General features: G+C 40.1%; 2 protein-coding genes across 4 annotated transcripts; one reads left to right on the top strand and one right to left on the bottom strand.

Annotated features, from left to right (window-relative positions):
* The first annotated feature begins 920 nt into the window (after window positions 1–920).
* On the top strand, window positions 921–13,922 carry il1rl1 (interleukin 1 receptor-like 1). 2 transcript variants are annotated; one of them, XM_062403294.1, is made up of 12 exons: window positions 921–1,040; window positions 4,971–5,034; window positions 5,183–5,432; window positions 6,197–6,386; window positions 7,049–7,199; window positions 7,303–7,368; window positions 7,560–7,686; window positions 10,504–10,652; window positions 10,767–10,904; window positions 11,193–11,357; window positions 12,341–12,486; window positions 12,968–13,922. In XM_062403294.1, the coding sequence occupies exons 2-12, from the start codon at window positions 4,974–4,976 to the stop codon at window positions 13,214–13,216; spliced, it is 1,692 nt and encodes a 563-aa protein (XP_062259278.1). In that variant the 5' UTR covers window positions 921–1,040; window positions 4,971–4,973; the 3' UTR covers window positions 13,217–13,922. The 2 variants fall into 2 exon arrangements, with proteins under 2 accessions (XP_062259278.1, XP_062259279.1); XM_062403295.1 differs by lacking the exon at window positions 10,767–10,904.
* A 138-nt stretch (window positions 13,923–14,060) lies between these two features.
* On the bottom strand, window positions 14,061–21,283 carry LOC133967689 (interleukin-1 receptor type 2). 2 transcript variants are annotated; one of them, XM_062403297.1, is made up of 10 exons: window positions 21,117–21,283; window positions 19,555–19,654; window positions 18,325–18,586; window positions 17,377–17,551; window positions 16,641–16,818; window positions 15,765–15,854; window positions 15,586–15,642; window positions 15,368–15,503; window positions 14,781–14,926; window positions 14,061–14,700 (listed from the first exon to the last, which is right to left on the bottom strand). In XM_062403297.1, exons 2-10 carry the CDS (start codon window positions 19,637–19,639, stop codon window positions 14,555–14,557), a joined length of 1,275 nt encoding a protein of 424 aa, XP_062259281.1. In that variant the 5' UTR covers window positions 19,640–19,654; window positions 21,117–21,283; the 3' UTR covers window positions 14,061–14,554. The 2 variants fall into 2 exon arrangements, with proteins under 2 accessions (XP_062259281.1, XP_062259282.1); XM_062403298.1 differs by having other exon boundaries at window positions 18,325–18,583.
* Window positions 21,284–21,817: the final 534 nt, after the last annotated feature.

The following is a 21,817-nucleotide window of genomic DNA, read 5'->3' as shown; positions in this document are numbered from 1 at the left end:
CTGATTCTGATTCTGATGTTTACCCGATGAAGACAACAGCCTGAACACAAACTATAATTCCACTCAGAGGAGTTCCTACCTCTGCCTCGGCCCAACAGTCTCCTTACATTCAATCATGCTGCACCAAGTTTCACAAACTCATATGTATCAGTCTGTGGACACATGTGATAGACAGAATTCGATAAAGACTCTTGAAGTGGTTTACACTATTTGATTTGCACTACTTGGTTTGCACGATAACACACTCTGTAAGGAACTGTTAGTTTACCATGGTAGGGAGTTAAAAGCGGATGTTTTGGTAACACCCGGAAGTTCTCTGTAGCTGTGAAATGATTGGAAATAAAATGCACACAGAGAGGTTCACTAAACGAGAAATATCCTGACTACTTCATCCCATTGACTCCTACAAGTTTTTTTTATTATAAAGAACCATGAATTATTTGGGAACATTTTAAGAGTAAATGGATCCACTGCCTGATTGGATTCGGCACCAAGGTTTTATGTGTTATTCTTAGATCATTTCCAAGTTTTGTGGAAAGCTGCTCAGTTGTCTTAGTCTTATCTTTCTTACAAATAAACAGACAAACAAAAATAAGTATGAATAAAAATAAGTTAGAAAATAACTTCCTCTGTGGCGAGCGATGTTTTAAATAAATGATACTGAAGCTGCAAAGTCCCAAATCACACACTGTTTTAATGTTAGTCCACTGTAATCACATGGAATATCTAGGTGGATGATTGTTGTTTCTGAGTTTTTGTTGGAAAGGACAATATTGTGCTCTTCAGTGGAACTTCAGTGGAAAAATTGCAATTGTGTATGTGTGTTTGGCAAAGTGGGTTAGGTAGTGTGTGTTTGGCAAAGTGGGTGTGGGTGTGTGTGCTTGTTTGTGCATGTCTCGATTTCCTTATTCTCATGTGTAGCACACGCTGCTCACCCATTCTGTTCAGCGAGGGCTATCACATAAAACACAGACACTCAGAGGAGAAGACCAGAGACGGAGAGTGGCTGAATCCCCCCCAAGCTTCCAGCACTTTTTGAGGTAAGTAAATGTTTCATATAGTCTTGCAGGATTATTTCTTAACTGTATAATTTTGTATTTAAAGTGCCAATTCACGAGGTACCTGAGTAACATAAAGCTTCGGTAATTTACAACTGTAAGGATGGAATTATGCTCAACATATTTTAGATCATTTAAAAGAGTGAGGATTAATCCCTCTGTTTTGCAGCTGAATCTGCTATAAATATTTGCTTCATGGTCAGTGGTTTAGTGATGATTGATTTATTGCTTGACGCCATAACAGCCCTGTGACTGTGTGAGATGGGCTTGGTATTTGGTTTATTGTGTATTGTTTATAGTAGTGTAAACAAGTGTTTAGTGTGTTTAGTGTTTATGTGTATTTTTATACAGAGAGTGGTTGAAATGATGGTGTGTAATGTCAAACTGCCTGTTGTGACAATCTTTTTGAGAATGATACCACTCCGCAGCCCGACTGAGATTTTTAGCCTTTTAAAGATAGCTAATTCTCATTTACATCCCACAAGCTTCACTCTCATAAAATTCTGTGAAGAGAAGATGCCCCGATAACCCTCTGCATTTTACCTGACTACCTAAGAGCCAGAAAAACAACACATCTCTCAATAAATTATAGATTTTCACACCATGTGAGTGGTGGATGTGTAAAGAAACCACTTATCAACGCCTACTGTATTTCACTAATTGTCACCAGTGTTTCTGTAAAGAACCTAAAATTGTATTTTTGTCACTTTTATACCCGGGAATCACCTGGTTTTTTCGTTGCTATAGTTGAAAAGAGCAAATACATCTTCAGAGATTGACGACTGCTGTTGATGTCTCAGTGTGTTGCTGAGGTGAGCAACGCGCTGTATATAAGATAAGATCCTTTATCTCCTGTGCAGATAACATGACAGAACGTAACTTTTTCCACCACGAACTTGTATAACCTCATACCTGTCCTTGGTAACTGACTAATTTCAAACTTGTTTTTCTGCAGTGGTGATCTGATAAGCATTTTTCTTCTTTTTTTTTTACATTTTGCTGGTTAACAATGAAATAACCTTTTAAGTGTGGGTTCATCTGTGGAAAGATAGCAGAGCTGCCGACTGATCACTACGCGATGCTTCGCTGAAAGCCTCAACCCCCAGATATATTCACTTTGGTGGCACAGGGATGAGCTGAATGAACTCTGCTTGTTCAAAAATATATAGTTTCTTTTATGTCTTAAGCTGTTGTATAGGTTATTTGTGTTTATATAAATGCTTCTTTTATTTATTTTTTCACATTTCCGGATACTGGATTTGAGGATTTACGTTTTCCCTGCCTTGTTCTCCTGCATTATGTCCACCTCCTTTCTAAGTAAAGGAGCAGCGGCTCTAATCCGAGTTCCTCACGGATGACTGAGCTTCTCACCCTATCCCTAAGGGAGACGCCAGCCACCCTTCTGAGAAAACTCATCTCGGCCGCTTGTACCCGCGATCTCGTCCTTTCGGTCATCACCCAGCCCTCATGACCATAGGTGAGGATAGGAACGAAGATCGACCGGTAGATCGAGAGCTTTGCCTTGCGGCTCAGCTCTCTTTTCGTTACAACGGTGCGGTAAAGCGAACGCAATACCGCCCCCGCTGCTCCGATTCTCCGGCCAATCTCACGCTCCATAGTACCCTCACTTGCGAACAAGACCCCGAGGTACTTGAACTCCTTCACTTGGGCTAAGGACTCATTTCCTACCCGGAGTAAGCAATCCATCGGTTTCCTGCTAAGAGTCATGGCCTCAGATTTAGCGGTGCTGATCCTCATCCCAGCCGCTTCACACTCGGCCGCCAGCCGATCCAGTGAGTGCTGAAGGTCACAAGCCGATGATCCAATGAGGACCACATCATCCGCAAAAAGCAGTGACGAGATCCTCAGACCACCGAACATCAACCCCTCCCCACCACGACTACGCCTCGATATCCTGTCCATGTATATCACAAACAGGATTGGTGACAAGGCGCAGCCCTGGCAGAGACCAGCACCCACTGAGAACGAAACTGACTGGCTGCCGAGGACCCGAACACAGCTCTCGCTTTGGGAGTACAGAGATTGGATGGCCCTGAGGAGAGACCCCCTTACCCCATACTCCCGCAGCACCTCCCACAGTTTCTCCCGGGGGACCCGGTCATACGCCTTCTCCAGATCCACAAAACACAAGTGGACCGGATGGGCATACTCCCAGGCCCCCTCCAGGATCCTTGCGAGAGTGAAGAGCTGGTCCGTAGTTCCACGTCCGGGGCGAAAACCGCATTGTTCCTCTTCAATCTGAGGTTCGACGATCGGCCGAACCCTCCTTTCCAGCACCTTGGAGTAGACTTTACCAGGGAGGCTGAGAAGTGTGATACCCCGGTAATTGGTACACACTCTCTGGTCCCCCTTTTTGAACAGGGGAACCACCACCCCGGTTTGCCACTCCTTTGGCACTGTACCCGACTCCCACGCGATGTTGAATAGGCGTGTCAACCATGACAGCCCCTCAACACCCAGAGCCTTTAGCATTTCTGGCTGGATCTCATCAATCCCTGGGGCTTTGCCACTGCGGAGATGTTTGACTACCTCAGTGACCTCCACCAGGGAAATTGACGACGAAACACCATCAACCTCGAGCTCTGCCTCCAACATAGAGGGCGTGTTATTCGGATTCAGGAGTTCCTCAAAGTGTTCCTTCCAACGTCCGACGACCTCCTCAGTTTAGGTCAACAGAGTCCCATCCTTACTGTACACAGCTTGGATGGTTCCCCGTTTCCCCCTCCTGAGGTGCCGGATAGTCTTCCAGAAACACTTTGGTGCTGACCGAAAGTCCTTCTCCATGGCCTCTCCGAACTTCTCCCACACCCGCTGCTTAGCCTCCGACACGGCAGCAGCTGCAGCCCTTCGGGCCTGTCGGTACCCTGCAACCGAGTCCGGAGTCCTCCAGGATATCATATCCCGGAAGGCCTCCTTCTTTAATCGGACGGCTTCCCTGACCACCGGTGTCCACCATGGTGTCCGAGGGTTACCGCCCCTTAAGGAGCCTAAGACCCTGAGGCCACAGCTAGCCACCGCAGCTTCAGCAATGGAGGCTTTGAACACCGCCCACTCCGGCTCAATGCCCCCAACCTCCACAGGAATGCCAGAAAAACTCCGCCGGAGGTGTGAGTTGAAGATACCTAGGACAGGGGCCTCCTCCAGTTCACCCGCACTACTCGTTTGGGCTTACCAGGTCTATCCGGAAATTTCCCCAATTCCCTGATCCAACTCACAACCAGATGGTGGTCGGTTGACAGTTCCGCCCCTCTCTTTACCCGAGTGTCCAAAACATGTGGCCTCAGATCAGATGACACAATCACAAAATCGATCATTGATCTTCGGCCTAGGGTACTCTGGTACCAGGTACACTTATGAGCACCCTTATGTTCGAACATGGTGAGAATAGAGAAGAATAGGAGAAGAATAGAGTCCAACCCTTATCCAGGAGTACGGTACCAGAGCTGAGACTGTGCGTGGAGGTAAGCCCAACCAGATCGCTCCACCTCCCTCACAAGCTCCGGTTCCTTTCCCCACAGCGAGGTGACGTTCCACGTCCCCAGAGCCAGCTTCTGCCGCCCGGGTCTGGTCCGTCGAGACCCCTGACCTTCGCTGCCACCCATGTGCTATCTGCCAATGCCTAATTTCAAGTAATGACAGAAAAAAAGAAGCAATAGCAGACATGAAAATACAATTTAAATGGTCAAACAAAAGGGTGAAGTTTCTGAGACTTATTGCGAAACTGATTTTATCATTCTGTAGGGCAGGTAGCTTCAGGAAACGAAAATTACCGCATAGATTCCTGCAGATAGCCCATAACTCTGATTATTAAGTCACCTATGTAGCTGCAGTATGTTCTTCGTTAATTATCAAACCCAATGCAAAACCTTAACTTTTGATTTATTCTTTTAGATAATGGATGCCTCCCGACTTCTCATCCTCATCTTTGTGGTGATGTCAACATTTGAATGTTCAGGTAGTGTTTTCATTTAGTGATGATGATGAGGAAATGGCATTAAGAGGGATATGACCCACATTATCACTGCTTAAACACCTATTGCCCTTGGTTTTTTTGGATTATTAATTTTCATCGTTATCAATAAATCTATCATCTTTTTCTTCAGGGTCAGATACAGCAAAGCTCCAGTGTGAGGACAATAATGAGACCATATACCTGGTTGAAGGAGAAGCATTATATTTTGTCCATGACGCTCCGGCTAGGAGAATCTTATCAAGCCAAGTGTTAAAATGGTACAAAAACAACTCCAGGATTGAATATATCTCGTATGACGAGAAAGAGAGGATACATCTCCATGGTGGAGTGATATTCTTCTTAAATGTTGTCCCCGGGGACTCTGGCCTCTACACTGCCCGGTAAGAAAAGACCTGCACTTTGATAACTTTAGAAATTGATGTTATGCCATTTTCAGACAAAAACTCTGGAGGATTTGCGTCGACCTTCTCTGGAGGTGGCCTTTAGAAAACGGAGCTGGAGATTCTCCGCTCACAACAAAAAAGTTATCTTGACACCTTGTCTGTGTCATCTATTTGTATGGCTCTTTTCTTTTAGTTATAGTTTTTTGCGACTGTCTTGTGTTAGAAGCGAGAAACACAATTTCCTGCTGTGTTCTCATATTGGCCCCTCCTGACATTCTGCTGACCTCTTACTGCAAGGGTGGTAGGAGAAAGTCAGAAGAAATGTCGGAACCTCTCACTCAGACATACAGTCCCTCTGGAGAATGTCCAGAGATCTTTTCAGGAGGATAGTACATGTCTGAAAGCAGCTTTAGAGGCTTTTACTTACTTGTATCATTGAACACAACTTCAAATTCATGTCAGCTTCTGATCTTTAGGTAACTCATGAAGACACTCTCTCCACTGACCAATCCCAGCAAAAGGGCCCTGGCTAAAACTCAAGTGCTTCACCAGATCCTTCAGCCTTACACCACAACACTTGTTTTTACTACTGTTCTTTACTATGACCTAACCCAAGTCCAAACACCATCCTGTGTAATTTACCAGGAGGAAAACACTATCTGAGAGGGGAACAAACTTTGACATACTGGTGTATATTAAGCAAAAATTAACAAAAACATGTGGCCGGAATAATTTTACCATCTGGGTTGCTTCTCTTCCAGGCATGAACGCCGAAACAGAAAGTGCAACAACTACAATGTAGAAGTTAAGGTCTTTGAAGCGAGTGAACGAGAGAACCACAAACTCCTGTACGGAAAAATCGAGAACTCCAACCAGAACAAGAATCTCAAATGTCCAGGTCCTGCCAGAGAAACATGTATCAAGTTTGGAGGAAACTTCACCTGGTACAAGGTGTGATTACAGTGACACCTTTCAGTTCTTCTGACGTTTTTCCAAATTCATTTTCATATTTTATAAGTAAAGCCTGAAACATGCTTCTGCGTTTTCACGGGCCCGTAAGCGCAAGAGCCCTTCCGGGTCCCTTACGTGCTTATGTATCCCTCCTTACGTGCTGACGGGTGTCGACCCCCTTTTCTAAAATTTACGGCAAAGCTCTGCAAGCTCACTCAGCCCGCAAGGCTGTGATTGGTCTGCTCTACATCCCTTCTGGAGCTGCATTTCCGGTTTCATGCCCCATAATACCGGCAGAAATCACGGAAGATTTAGAAGAACGAATATGGACCAAATAGAAGAGCACTTGGCAGAAGATATCCGATAGTATGATCACTTGTATAACCTGTCACTTACTGGCGGATTTGTCCGCCAGTCAGTGACAGGTTAGCCGCAGTGGCTATGTAAATAAACAATCGACGAAGAAGAAAGAAGGCGTCTCTAAGGTCGTCTCGACAAAAAGCATTACTCCGCCTAGTGTTCTGGCGCGGAATTGCTTTGTAAGACGAGCAACGGTTGGGGAAGCATGAATGAAAACGAGTCTTGCGCCACAGCGGCGTGAAAAGACGCAGTCGCAGAAGCATGTTTCAGGCTTAAGTCTTTATTCCCACTGTCTGCGGCAGGACTACAGTCTGCTTCAAGGTCACCATAAAGACAACATGTGGGTTCTAAATTCCAGCAAACAAGATGAGGGCGTCTATACTTGCATTTGTACTTGGAGGCACAATGACAGGCTGTACAACACGTCAGGCTCACGGTGGCTAAATGTGTTAGGTGAGAGAGCATTTCTGGTCTATTTCTGATCTATTGGGACACGCTTAAGTCTCACACATTTTCGAGTTTCTGTGAAAACATTGTGGTTTCTTTTTGCTTACAGATCCAGAGTCTTACCCTCATGTAGAAATCCTCTCTCCTTTAAACAAGGAGCAGTTTGCAGATGAAAGTAGGAAAAGTTCCCTCAATGACCATCTCTATCTGACCTTTATGTTATTGATTATTAACATGTTAGTGTTGCCTGTGAGTGAGAAGCCTGTGAATGGATAAAATTGAACTGTTGAATAATGGATTTTTTTTTTTTTCATATTTACCAATGGTAATAAATGAATAAAATGGATTTTTTTTTCTTTCTCCCAGGCTTGGTGCTCAAGTTGAACTGCACAGTTGAATGTGGAAGGAATGTCAAAGATGATTGTACAGCTCGCTGGTATGTTAATGGAGACCAAGTCAACCAGATGGCCGGATACAATCAAACCATCAAACAGTAAGCCTGATTTAAATATCTTACAACTAAATATAAAACGTTTGAGTGTCAGTTAACCGTTAAAATACACCAGCTGACATGTCTTCACAGATATGAAAACTTTTATTATACAGCGGAAACAATGTAAAAAATATGTAAAAGTAAAAAGTCCACTTTATTTATTACAATTCTGCCATATGTACTATGGAGGACCATACATGACATAAGTAAAAATAAATACATAAATAAATGTATAAATAAATACAGAAATAAATAAATAAATTAATAAATAAAAATGGAAATAAATAAATAAATACAGAAATAAATAAATAAATATGTTAATACCAAAAGAAATGTCAAAAGAAATGTCTTAAATATATTTTAACATTTATTTTTTCCCTGATACATTTCCTTTGCATTTGCAGTGTCCTTATGCTAATGAGAAAGGCGGGCCTAACCGCAGTCTCATGCAGGATTGGTCACAGGAGTGTAATGATCCAGCCCTACTACTTCTGCCTTTCAATGCTGGTGTCCAGTAGCTGTTTGCAGCGTTGAGCCAGTTCACACTTAAAATGAACTAGTTCAAGTTCAGAGGGTTAGTTAAGGTTATATTTTATTGGGATGATTTAGCTGTCAGTAGTCCTGACTGTGAGCGTCACGTCTCCTGTTCTACTGAGCACAATGATCGAGCCGAGAGGAGAAGGAGGAAACAGAAACTCCAGCTCGGTACAAACCACCTGCAGCATCTGCTCTGATCATGAAGCCGCTGATCTCTGAGCAGATGTGACCAGAGAAACTCTGTGTTTCCACTGTTTCCACTGTTCCACAGAGTCACTAACTGGCTGCTTCACGGTGAAGAGATCAAGTCTCAGTCACTGCCCGTGTCTCTGAGCGAGTGTGTGACGGAGCGCAGGGGCTGTGTGTGTGTGTGTGTAGCTCAGTTGACCAATCCTGCTCGAGACTGAGGTTAAGCCCGCCTTTCTCATTAGCATAAGGACACTGAAATGTGGAAATAAATAAATGTGGAAATAAATAAAAGTTGCAATAAAAGTGGAAATAAATAAATAAATTTGGAAATAAGTTTAAGACATTGATTTATTTAATTCTGCATTTATTTCCATATTTATTTATTTATTTCCACATTTATTCCAACTTTTATTTTTCGATTTCAGTGTCCTTATGCTAATGAGAAAGGCGGGCCTAACCTCAGTCTCGAGCAGGATTGGTCAACTGAGCTACACGCACACAGCCCCTGCGCTTCACCACACAATCGCTCAGAGACACGGGCAGTGACTGAGACCTGAGTTCTTCAGCGTGAAACAGCCAGTTAGTGACTTTGTAGAACAGTGGAAACAGTGGAAACACAGAGCTTCTCTGGTCACATCTGCTCAGAGATCAGCGGCTTCATGATCAGAGCACAGGCTGCAGGTGGTTTGTAACGAGCTGGAGTTTCTGTTTCCTCCTCCTCTCGGCTCGATCATTGTGCTCAATACAACACGAGACGTGTCGCTCACAGTCAGGACTACTGACAGCTAAATCATCCCAATAAAAAATAACCTTAACTAACCCTCTGAACTTGAACTAGTTCATTTTAAGTGTGAACTGGCTCAACGCTGCAAACAGCTACTGGACACCAGCATTGAAAGGCAGAAGTAGTAGGGCTGGATCATTACACTCCTGTGACCAATCCTGCATGAGACTGCGGTTAGGCCCGCCTTTCTCATTAGCATAAGGACACTGCAAATACAAAGGAAATGTATCAGGGAAAAAATAAATGTTAAAATATATTTAAGACATTTCTTTTGACATTTCTTTTGGTATTAACATATTTATTTATTTATTTCTGTATTTATTTCCATTTTTATTTATTCATTTATTTATTTATTTCTGTATTTATTTATACATTTATTTATTTTTACTTATGTCATGTATGGTCCTCCATAATGTACAGGACAGGGATTGAAATGCCGTTTCTTTCTGATCCCCATTGTAAACATATTTTCATATAACAGATTTTACAAGTACATATAAGTATGGAACATAATAAGTACTCAAAATATAGTATTTTGTACAACATAGTATGCAGTTATAAGGCACACGATTTATAGGATGATGGTAGTGCAAACCAAATTGTGCAAAATCCATTTATTTTCATTTGAGGTATAACACAGGTAACACAAAATGGGGACAAAGACAGGAAATAAATGGTAATGGTTAAATAGCTTAATTTATTTATTTTTAGCGCTTTTCTAGTCTTGATGACCACTCAAAGCGCTTTACAGTACAGTTTTACATTCACCCATTCACACACACATTCATACAGTGCATCTATTCACAGCACTTTGTTATTATATGGGGGGCCATTCTGGGTTCAGCATCTTGCCCAAGGACACTTCGGCATGCAGATGGATCGAACTGCCGACCTTCAGGTTGGAGGACGACTCATGATTGGAGCGACCAGCTCATCCCGCCCTTAGTTCTGAAGTTATATACACGACAAGAAAGTTGAAATGCCCCTTGGTTGGGCAGGGAACGATCCTCAGCTGCAACATGCAACTTCACCACCAGATGTCACTAAATCGTACACACAGAACATTTAAAGTAATACATGAACAAAAAAATATTATAAACAGAACAAAAAAAATGGTTTAATTAAAATCCTGAGGAAATAACAAGGCCAAAGTCTGAAACTTAATTTCAAACCCCGAAGAGAAAGTTTCATGTTCTGACCACAAAGAAAAAACCCTTGAATTAATCTTTGAGTATATCTCTGCCCTGAACCACTTAACTCTGTTGTTTCCTCATCTTTAATGAACCAAACCCTGTGTCCTCTGTCAGAATCATGGCGATGCCTTCAAAGACCACCATCACCACTGCGATCCTGACCATTAAAAAAGTGTCAGCAAAGGATTTTCGGGCTGAATTCAACTGCAGCGGCATAGGTTCTTACACAGCCAAATCAGCCACTTTAACGCTGAAGCGGAGAGGTCAGTCTGTCGTCCAATCATAAGACTTTATTCTTGGCTGATGGAAATAATGGGTGATTTTAATCCTTGACTATACTCATCGTGCAGTTTTACATATTCAACTTTGTTTTCCAGCGTCAATCACTTCGTTGGTCATTAGAGCCGTGTGTGGGCTGCTCGTGTGTGTGTTTGCTGCTGTGCTGGTGAAGTGCTTTGCTGTCGACCTCGCACTCTTGTTCAGACCCTGCTTCCACCTGAGGAGTCACGAGAAAGGTTAAAGAGGGGATTTTTTCTACTTAATAATAGATTTTGTTGCAGGAACCAAATTACTTCACACACGTGCCGTCAGGTCCAAGTGTTTTTTAAGATGGTGTTGTTAGCATTCTCTATTTTTCTTTTAAGAACTGATGTCATTTTGTAAGTCACATAACTCACATAATATTGATTAACTCAAGATGTGTGGTCGAGCTGCATAATCTCAGCAGAAAGTAAATGGAACAAAGCTGGACAAAATAGTGAGCAACAAAACAACTTTTCCCTGAATTTCCTTGCATTTAACAGATGCGAGGATGTACGATGCTTACGTGGTCTACCAGATGCAGAAGATGGACAAGGTCACAGAGTACACACTCTGTCAGTTCATCACACAGGTCCTACCCTCCGTCCTGGAGGAAAAGTGTGGATATCGACTCTTCATCCAAGGGAGGGATGACATACCTGGAGAAGGTATGTCATCCCTCCCTATATTTCTTATTTTTTGTTTCTGTTTTAGTTTTAGATAAACAGCCACAAATATATGAAATATGTTAGAAGCTGTGGGAAATCATGGATAAAACCACTAGAAAGTGTCCACCAGAGGATTCACAGGCAATCCAAGCAAAATGTAAGTCAGCTATTTGACTTCCGCCCTTGGATCCTCCCACTAGTGTGTCAGAAATGAAGAATCTTCTTGGCTGAAAGTGGAAACGTTTTCCAAGTACCTCAAAGGTCATTTTTCTTTGATCCAATTTCAAACTCAACTTCTAAACACCATATGAGGATACATAGTTATTGGCCCATTCAAGAGATGCCATAGTAATAGTGAAGTAATTTAAAGTCAAGAATAGTATCAGTTTCTCCCTCTTCTCTCTTCACATGTCTTCCTCTCTTCTCTTTTAGCTTTGCACAGTGTAAATTGATCCTATTAAAATTAGAAAAAAAACATTGTGTCCATTTGAATCCAGGTGAAAATAGTCACATGACAACAATTTTTTTTGCGATAACCTTTGTACTCTGGCAGGCACATTATAACACTCTGGTTTTTAGGTTTTATTCCCAGTTTTATTTTTAATCTTACATGATATGTCCTTGTCGACAGTTCCTGTTTGTTTGTTGCACAATGTATTGTTTGCAGCTGCTGTAGCACATTGGCCCAAACATTCTCTCTGGGGACAATAAAGCATATTTGATTTGATTGATAAATGGAATGATTGGGAGTTTTTCAGAGTAGACAGAGATTTGGGTCAAGAATCTTTCACCCTTTCACCCTTTTTGGTCAGAACTTCTCCCATGGTACTCATTGAAGTGGTCGAGAATACCTAAAAACCCAAAGCTAAATTTGAAACACAAATAAACAAGGTTGTCTATAAAAGTTTTTTTTTGTGGTATAAGCTTAAGGAAGCATTGTTCATATCTCTGCATTACATTACATCCTTTTTGTGACGTCTTAGACCGCATGGAGCTGGTGGAGAGCAACATGAAGCAGAGCAGGAGGCTGATGGTGATCCTAACCCCAGGTTCAGGATCAGGCTCTGAAATGACTGATCAACATCCCGACTCGCTCCGTGATTCAGTGATAGGAGGGTTTGACTGGCAGGTATACGAGTCTGAGAAATTCAGAGTAAAATCATCAGAACAATAATGATATATGATTTTTTACCTATTTGTTATATATTAGCATATGCTATGTCTACTTTGCGGTTTATTTATGTTACTTGTGTTTCTTTTCAATCTTTCCGATGAAGTGGATTCACTGAGGTTTAAGGGTCTTTTGTCTGATATTTGCCTAAAGCTGTGACCAAGAGTAAATATTGTTTGAAAATAGTATTTACAATTATCTGGAGATGATTAAAATCAATCAATTTTAAATCCTTATAGAACAATTTTATAACTTGACATGAGATGGTTAAATTACATTAAATGGTATATTTTTGAAAATTAAGACTCAAGAACATATTGATTTTAGCTTCTTGTCTTTTGTGTTACTTAGCCAAACATTATCTTTGATTTCTCTATCTGAACTTGTATCTCCCTGTAACTATAGACAATTCAAATAAAGGCCATCTGTGATTTCCCAGGTTGGGCTCCACCATGCTCTGGTGCAGAGGGAGATGAGTGTGATTCTGATCCAGCTGGGAGACACTGGGCCACAGGGATACACACACCTCCCCATTGGCCTGCAGCATTTGATTCGAAAAAGCGCCCCCATCAGGTGGCCAGATGTTTCGCGGAATGCTGCTGCGCGTAACTCACGCTTCTGGAAGAGAGTTCGATACCTGATGCCGGCCACACCTGCTAAGAGGTGTCCACAGTCTGCTTTCATTTGAGATAAAGAAGAGTTGTCTGGTGTTTTTACAGGATCTCACTGCTCACTTTTTATTTTAGGAGACTCATCTATGTGCTGCTGTTTGTGTTTATTGTGCTTTTTCTGGGGAATTTTGCAATATTCTCTGCTCTCTCCTAATGACTTGAAGTTGCCCAGGTACTCTGAGTCCTTCTATGTTTTGTTGTGAACTTTTATCGTAAAAAGTTATGAATGTCCTAGGGGCAGCATCTGACAGAGGCTACATATCCCATTCCTTATTGTTCAAGTATTAAACCAATATGGTGTGTTTAAATACAGAGTATGTAGTTCTGTACAATTTTATTATTCTAAAGAAAAAGGGTGAGAAGTTTTAAGAAAATACTTTTATATGTTTTGAATACAACAAATTATTTTATTTCATAGTCAAGAAATTGTTTCTTGTGCTTTGTCCTTTTTGTCTTGCTAACATGACCATTTGTTTTGGTTAGATAAATATAATATTAATATAGAGTATTTTTTTTAAATGAAAATATATATCTTTTACAGGGTTTTCTTCTACTATTGGATTGACCTTTTGACCTTATAGTAAATATTTGTTGATTTTTTACTTTTGTTGCAGTTATTTACCTGAGCATTTAATTCCTTAAAATATGTCATGTATTAGAGATATTGTGCGCTGGATAAAAAAATACAGAAGCGCACATTCATTTTTATATTCAGATATTATATATGATATTAGTATATCAGCACAACCTCCGTGCTGCAGCTCCATTTTATCACCACTGTGAGATGACAGTGTCCCTGTTCAGGATGTGTTGGCTTCACTTTTGTACAGTGTGAGGAAGAGAAAACTCAACATACACAAATTAGAGACACATTGTCTATTTTTATTTACAGTCTGTGCGAGTGTCTAACAAAGTTGCCCTGAATGTGTAATCCTGTCGGAGTGTTAAAATCACAAAATAAACAAATAAAGTCACTTTAGCTTCAATGTCATTAACATGTACATGCATATGTTGCAGCCCTCACAGAATTTGTCCACATATCAGAATATCTGCCTATTATTCTGTTTTCTTTCCACCAAGATTGACCTATCGCACCAACAAGATAGATGCACGACAGAAAACTTGCACCGGCAACCAAATGCATGTACCTGCCACACAAGAACATAAAGTGTCTCTAAGTCCTCAGATGAGGATGGAGAAATAGAGGAAAGCTTGTAGTCACTGAATAAAGCTTCTGATTTGAAAACATTAAATCCCTGTGAGAAAGAGAGTCGGTAAAAAAATGCTTAACTTCACATGAACCCAAATGCATGACAGACTTAGTCTATGTAGCATACAAAGAGATGTTTGTGGAGTTAGAAGGTGCTGTTCTGTCGAGCCAGAAAGTAATCCAGTTTCCTTTTCCTATTGGGTTTGAAGAGGACGTAAAGGAAAACAGAAACCACACAGAGGAAGCAGGACACAGCCACTGCAGCGACCACCAGCCATGTGAATGTGGAGTCTGCAAAGAGGGAGAAGAAGGTAAATGATGTACAGCAGGGTATTTATATACAGTACAGTAAAGTACAGGACACAACTTACCCTCCAGATGAAGCTGGGCCACTACTTCCTGTCTTCCTGCTTGGTTCTGAGTGACACACTTCAGCTCCGTCCCGACATCTTCTTCCGTTACCGCCACAACAGCGAGCCTCAACTCAATCTGGCAGCCTTCTGTCACCTTGGTTACCCTGGAGACATTGAGACAGAAGAGAGTATATATATATATAAAACTATATATATTTTTATATATATATTTTTTAACATATTGTATATATATATATATATATATAAAATGTTTAAAAAAAACACAATTCGTGGAAAATCAGTGCACACAAACAAACAAAAAACAACATGTTTCCTTAATACAGCAAGTGTACATTTAATGTCAGTTCGAAGAGTGTTTGACTATTTGTGTTTTGTATAAACTGTTTTTTTGGAATTTATTCTGGGAATATTAGTAAATTAAATCAAACTTAGTTAAATAAGAAATATGTTTATTGTGTTGTTCGTGGCACAAATTAGTCGACGCATAAATCATGCAAAGAATAAAAAAAAAAATTAAGTATCATGGCTGCAGCAGCACCATGCAAGTCATTATTAAAAAGCAGTCAACACCACCAAACACTGACCTTCTTCCCCCCTGCAGCGCCCGCCCATCCAGGTACGATGACTCCACTGATTGGCCATTGATGAGCCATTTGACCTCAGTGGAATCTGCCTGGTGACATCTGGTGAGCACTTTGCAGGACAGCTCCAGTCCTGAACCTGAAGGAGGTCAGAGGTGAGTTGATGTGTAAGACTTTGTTGAAACTGATTTTATGCATTTTGAACATTAAACATTTCTCACCATGTGGACTTTCAAAAATACTCCCGTTCAACGGCGAAACAATCACAGGTGGTGAGGCTAAAACATAAAGACACATTCAAACATCAGGATGGAAGTTCAAAAAGAGGACATCAATAATCTGGGAGCAGTAGCATTGATTTAATTGTTCCCAACCAAAATAAAAGCTCATTAAAACTCACCTTGATCAGTGCTGTAGCTGCTGCTGTTTCTCCCAGGGTCAGAAGTCACAGAGACGTCAGGTGCAGTGGTAGTGATCTGTGGTTCTAGTCCTGGCACCCACAAAATCCCACAGACACACAAATCTAGAATTAGTCATGATAATAAATTATGCTGTGCTTGTAGAGTTATTGGATCTAGTGTGAGTTTGAGTTTTGTGGTACGTTAGTGTGTTGCACCCTTTAGGCCACTGGAGGACAGAGCATGCTACTCATTACACTAATAGAGCTCACTCAGGTTTATTGGTTTGTGCAACTCATTTTCTTTTCGCAAAGTTACAAATTTCTATATGTTACATGAGGAATCTTGTTTTACACTATATATGTTCCACTCACATTGTATATATATATTGTATATAATACTTTGTAAAGCTCCTTATACATCATAAACATAAATCCTCTATTGCATTTTTCCTTATTTACAACATAAACTAATTTATCTGTGTTTTCTGTGTTTTTCATCCTTTAACACAGCAAACATAGAGTTGGACAAATAAAGGATTATTTTATCTCACCTCATGTATGCTGAAGTTTGAAAATGTAAACTGGCATCATTAATAAATGTATATATATATAAACATAGGAGCAAATAACTTTCTTGATGTAAATGTAGTACACAGTTAGAAAATAGGATTGGGCACTTATTTGCAGAACATGTGGCTGCAACTTTTTTTTGTCTGCAGCAGTGGCCTTCATAAGGAGCTGCATGCAAATACGCACGGCTACACTTGATATCAATAATGCATATTGTTCAATGATGCCAATGCTCATTTATAGGTTTATTTCTAATCTGCAGTAGAAATGTTTTAGACAAGTTGTGAATGTTGTGACATCCCCTACCTTCCACACTGAGCAGGATGACCCGGCTGACTTTGTACTGCTGCTGGTCGATGAGCACTCGGAGCTGACAGGTGTACACGCCTGCATGTGAGCAGCTCACTGCAGGGATCCTCAGGTTAGCACTGTCCCGGCGGAGGGAGCCCGCTCTGCCGGACTGAAAAGCAGTGGAGCTGTTTTCCTGTTAGAAAATCCCAGGTCACAGGACACGTCACTCACAGGGAAAGAGCAAGGCACCAGTAGTGAAACAGTTGAGGGTTTAATGTGTTCTCGGGCCTTTTGAAGCAACTGTCTTTTTGAAAGTATAAGATATGAAGATGTTTGGTGTTCTCCACTGGTAGATGAGTTTGTGTTAACAAGCACCTTGACAGTTTAATAACTTCTATATGACTTCTGTAGGCCTTGATTGGCATATACCAGAAATAACTCCTCTCTTCTTAGTGTCCGACTACAGGCATCATTATAAATCTATGGTATGCTTTACTATTATTTATCAAATTATTTAATTTAATTGACGACATTTTTTAATGTGATATCATTTTGAGTCATATTGCCCAGTCATACTTGAACCAGTCCAAATATTATACATTTACAATGTTTTTTTTAAATTAAAATAATTTAACCAATTAAGTCTCAGTAATTTATCAACTAGTCATTTAACTGTTTGATAAATTATTATTATTATTATTACAATTATTACTATTATTTCATTGTTGTTAATAAGTATTTGTCCTCTCACCTTGTACCACTCAATCAGTCTGTCTGTACTGTTGAAGTCACTCAGCGACGGGCATCTGAATGTCAGCCTCTCTCCCACCATGGCTGAAATCTGATAAGACACTTTCTCCATATCCACAGAGCTGGACTCGAACACTTCTAGCATGATACTCCCAGTAATACAGTAGGTGTCATTCCTGGGGGACAAAAGTGAGGAGAACAATTTAAAGCTGCAGGTATCAAGGAGTTGTAGCAGGGGAGGGTCCAGGGGCAGGGGGCCGGGGGGGCACCTATCCCAGCTGAAATATGATTGGCCACCCTGTCCTGTTAGTGTTATTTGTGTGAAGAGTTTTATTAAATAACACAATGTCTTTGAACAATAAAAAATTTAAAAAATATATTCAATAATGTTGGGTATTGCTCAAAGCGATGGAGCTAAAAGAAAAATACTTAAATATTCACATTACTGAATCAGGAACTGTTTGTGGATGTTGGACATATAACTGGCCTCGAAATGTGTAAATTGTGGCTCCTGATTTAGAAAAATTCTCGTTCACTTTTCACCGTGAAACTTTGCATGTGTCTGTCAAGTTTCTTTAATATGATTCTGCTAATATATTTGTTCTTAGTCTACTAACCTACTCTACTAGTCTCTAACTTTTCTCTGGATTGAGACAAGAGAAAGGCACGGCCTTCCAAATAATTAACAGGGGGAAAAAAAAGGGACATTTCTGTCTGTAATATACTGTATCAGCATTCAGTTATAAAAAGTAGTAAACAAATGTTTTAAATATATATAAAATATCTGTAGTTTCGAAAGAGTTTATATGTTAAACTTCAAGAGAAATTACATAAACGACTGTAGGCCTTTAAATCGATAGTACATATACTGCATGCTTACGCACCATTTCCAAACACTGTTGAGTCGAGCACATACAAAAATGCCAGTACAGTGGAAAATGCTCTTCACCTGTAAGTGCAGATATATTCCCCTGAGTCTGAAGCCTGAGCTGGGAGGAGCCACAGCTGCTTCTCACGCTGCTGGACACGCCCGTTACTGTCATAGGCCAAGCCTCCTGTCTCATTGTCCTTGGTGATGAGGAACCTTGCTTTTGGGGGGGCGATGTTTAGGGCTCTGAGGACGCTCTTGAAGATCGGGAAGGAGATGATGACAGGTTCACCCTCCACCCTGAATACGTTCACCTCTGAAGTCACCAAGTAGCAGCCGTCTGCTGGGGAAACAAACAACTTTATTATAGCAGATAGAATAACAGATTGTTATGATAAAAGATCAAGTTGATATTGGTTAATTCCTAAAATATTGACAAGTCTGGTTCTGAAATAACAACAGTAGCCTGATGAGATGTAATGCCATTGCTGTCTTCACCAGGACGATTCGACATGGAGCTTTAACTCAAGCTGGAAGAAAAGCATAAGTCTTTCTTATGTACTGGTCTTTAAGGTGTCTCACCTTTAGGATTCTTGGACACTTGGTCCAGGGAGGATATAGAAAAATAAAAATTAAGCAGATGGGGTCTTATTTATCAGACTGAAAGAAAACGGCTCTCAAAAACCAAGAGAAAATAAAACTAACAATGGCTTGCAAAACTAATTTGCTCCAAACAGGTAAAAGTAAAAAATAGCGGGTTGTAAAAGACAAATAAATAAAAAAAAGCGTATGTGGTGTTAGGGGTCCAGAACGCTGTAATGTGTAGATTTGAAAAGGCCTCCTGTTGGTTGAGTTTTCTTTGTCTGTACCTATCCGTAAGATTTGTTTTCATAGTTTGAGTTCTATATATTCTGTTCGATTTGTGTTTTGTTTGAATTTTTAGTTATTAACTAAAAAGTTTATGGTTAGAGTGTAACATATTATTTATTGATTATAAATAACGATAAATAAAAATAAAATAGAACCAAATATATGGAGCATACATTAAGAAGATAAACTATGCCAATGAAAGACTCATATCAGCTGATATTATCTGCAGTCAATTTATCGATCAGGCTCTAATACAAAGACTTATCTCATAAAAATATAGTGAATGGAGCCTGAGATTCTATTTAAAAGCACAGAGTTTAAATTTGTTCAGGTTTTTTTCTGAATGCCACACAAAGACCCCTCACATTGTCATGTGACACTGACTTTCACTGTGAACAAGTTATCATATACATTATTGTATTACATTAACAGTATTCTCACCATTCATGGTCAGAGGCGGTAACCAAGGTTTTCCAGACACATATTCCCCGATGACCAAAGCAAACATCAGAGCCCAGAGGACCATGATGAGCACAGAAAACTGGAAGAAAAGACGCAACCACAAGAATGTGAGGTGATGTCTGATTACTGAAACGTCTCCGTGAACAGATAAGTGGGTTTTAATACAATACAGTTTGAAAAACTCAAATCTGGGATTTTGTTGATGTTGTTACCTCGAACAGTTAAAAGTTTCCTTGACGTTTATCTTTGTTCTGACTCTTTGTAACACGTATAAATTGTGACATCACGGAAGTTGTCATCTGACTCTCAAACACTAAATTTAACCACAGTGGATTACAAACAGCTATGGATATAGTGAGTCACATTAAACGGTTAAAGGCCACTTCCATCAGAGGTCAGCAAAATGTAATTAGAATTACATGTAATCCAAAAAGGATTCTCAACTTAGTATTGTATAGTATTGGTAAATTATGATAAACTATATAGTTATTGGTAAACTCTGTTTCTAAAAAGTGCTATATAAAGGCAGTTTATTGTTGTTATTATAATTATTATTGTTATTATTATTATTATTTGTATTATTATTATTAGTAGTTTTAGTAGTAGTAGTAGTATATACTTATATAATACTGTTTATTATTAAAATAACTTAATTTAATAGATAACAAAAGATGTCGGGCCTCTGTGTGTGGAGATAATATTAAAATTAACTATATATTTTCTATTTATGAGCATTAGATTCTATCACACAAATGTAATTTCTACTCTGTTTATTGTATTGGATTCTATTCTGTTCTGAGTTTTAGTTGAGTTTCTTTAGGGAACTCTCATGTCCTTGCAGAGAATTTCTGCCACAGACTTAAATCATAATTTCCATGGAAACAGGCCAATTTTCACTTCCGCTTCTGTTTCCTTGCCTATTATTGCAGGATCAGCTGACACACACACACACACAGACAGAAAGACACAAACGCACGAGTGAAGAATTCCCCAATAAAAGCTTTGTCTCAGTGTGTCGTCAGAGGGCAATTCTATTCATAAAATCAGAGGGAGTGCTATTGCTGTAAATTAATATCCACACATGAGTAATAATGGATTAGGTATCGTGTGTGTGTGTGTGTGTGTGTGTGTGTGTGTGTGTGTGTGTGTGTGTTTGTGTGTGTGCATAAACTTAAATCACTTTGTGAAAAGCTATGACATGGATCATATTAATATTATCGAATGAATCTCAATGTTTTGTAAATGAACTGCAGATAAATATATACAGTCCAGAAAATATAAGGAGTAAAAACAAAAAATGTTATGATGTGATATGTAATTGTATGTAAATATGTATAGTGTGATGTATATGTTTGCATATATATAATGTATATGTACACAGATAGATAAACATATTTTTGCACATATATTTTACCATTTCCATATACATGTCCATTTCCATATACATATACATATACATATACATAAACATATACATATACATATACATATACATAAACATGTACACCAATGTTGCCTACAGTATGGTACAGTGTACTCACAGTGTATAGCGAGCGGCCCAGGCAGTGGGAGGTCAGGCAGATGTGATTAGAGCGTGGAGTGGAGCTGCATGTGGTCGTCTCCTGTTGCCTCAGGGGGAACCTGCGCTCCCTTTTCAAGGTTCCCACCCCTCTCAGATGGAAATTTCACAGGTTTCCCAATGTAACGCAGTGTCCTGTACAGCTCACCACTGATGTCTGCTGACACACACACACAAACACACACACACGCACACACACACACGCTACACAAATCTGCAGTTGTTGCCATCTACAGGTACTCCCTTAGGGTTGTATTTACATCAGTTGCTGCTGTTTCTCTTACATCACCAGACTCTTGCATCAGTGGTGGTCATCTCCATGTTTGTTTTAGCACAAGACCACACAAACACACTGACACACACAGACACACGCACACGCAACACAACACACACACACACACACATACACACACATACATATAATCAGTCCAAAAAAATTCTCACAGTTCATGTAGCTTTGCAGAGTTTGAAGATATTCATCTCTGATATTTCTGTTAAATCTATTTATTACTATTGTACTATTTCTCTACTATTGTTCAGCCATGGGTTGTGGTGAATATGGAGCAGTCTCACAGCTCAGGGACACGATGACAGCTTTTGTGTTGTTTCTTCAGCATTAATACATCATGATTAGTAATTACACGCGAACCATACAATAATGAA

This window comes from Platichthys flesus, chromosome 13 (genome assembly GCF_949316205.1).
Source record: "Platichthys flesus chromosome 13, fPlaFle2.1, whole genome shotgun sequence".
In the NCBI taxonomy this organism is placed as follows: Eukaryota; Metazoa; Chordata; class Actinopteri; order Pleuronectiformes; family Pleuronectidae; genus Platichthys; species Platichthys flesus.
This window is presented reverse-complemented; position numbering and strand designations above follow the sequence as displayed.

Bases quoted from the DNA above. Each gene is read 5' to 3' on its own strand.
- il1rl1 (XM_062403294.1), top strand. From the start codon at position 4,974: ATGGATGCCTCCCGACTTCTCATCCTCATCTTTGTGGTGATGTCAACA. The intron at 6,387-7,048 runs GTGTGATTACAG...TGTCTGCGGCAG, and splicing joins GAAACTTCACCTGGTACAAG to GACTACAGTCTGCTTCAAGG. The intron at 12,487-12,967 runs GTATACGAGTCT...GTGATTTCCCAG, and splicing joins TAGGAGGGTTTGACTGGCAG to GTTGGGCTCCACCATGCTCT.
- LOC133967689 (XM_062403297.1), bottom strand. From the start codon at position 19,639: ATGGTCCTCTGGGCTCTGATGTTTGCTTTGGTCATCGGGGAATATGTG. The intron at 18,587-19,554 runs GTGAGAATACTG...TTGTTTCCCCAG, and splicing joins ACCGCCTCTGACCATGAATG to CAGACGGCTGCTACTTGGTG. The intron at 16,819-17,376 runs GTGAGAGGACAA...ATTTTCTAACAG, and splicing joins GACTGATTGAGTGGTACAAG to GAAAACAGCTCCACTGCTTT.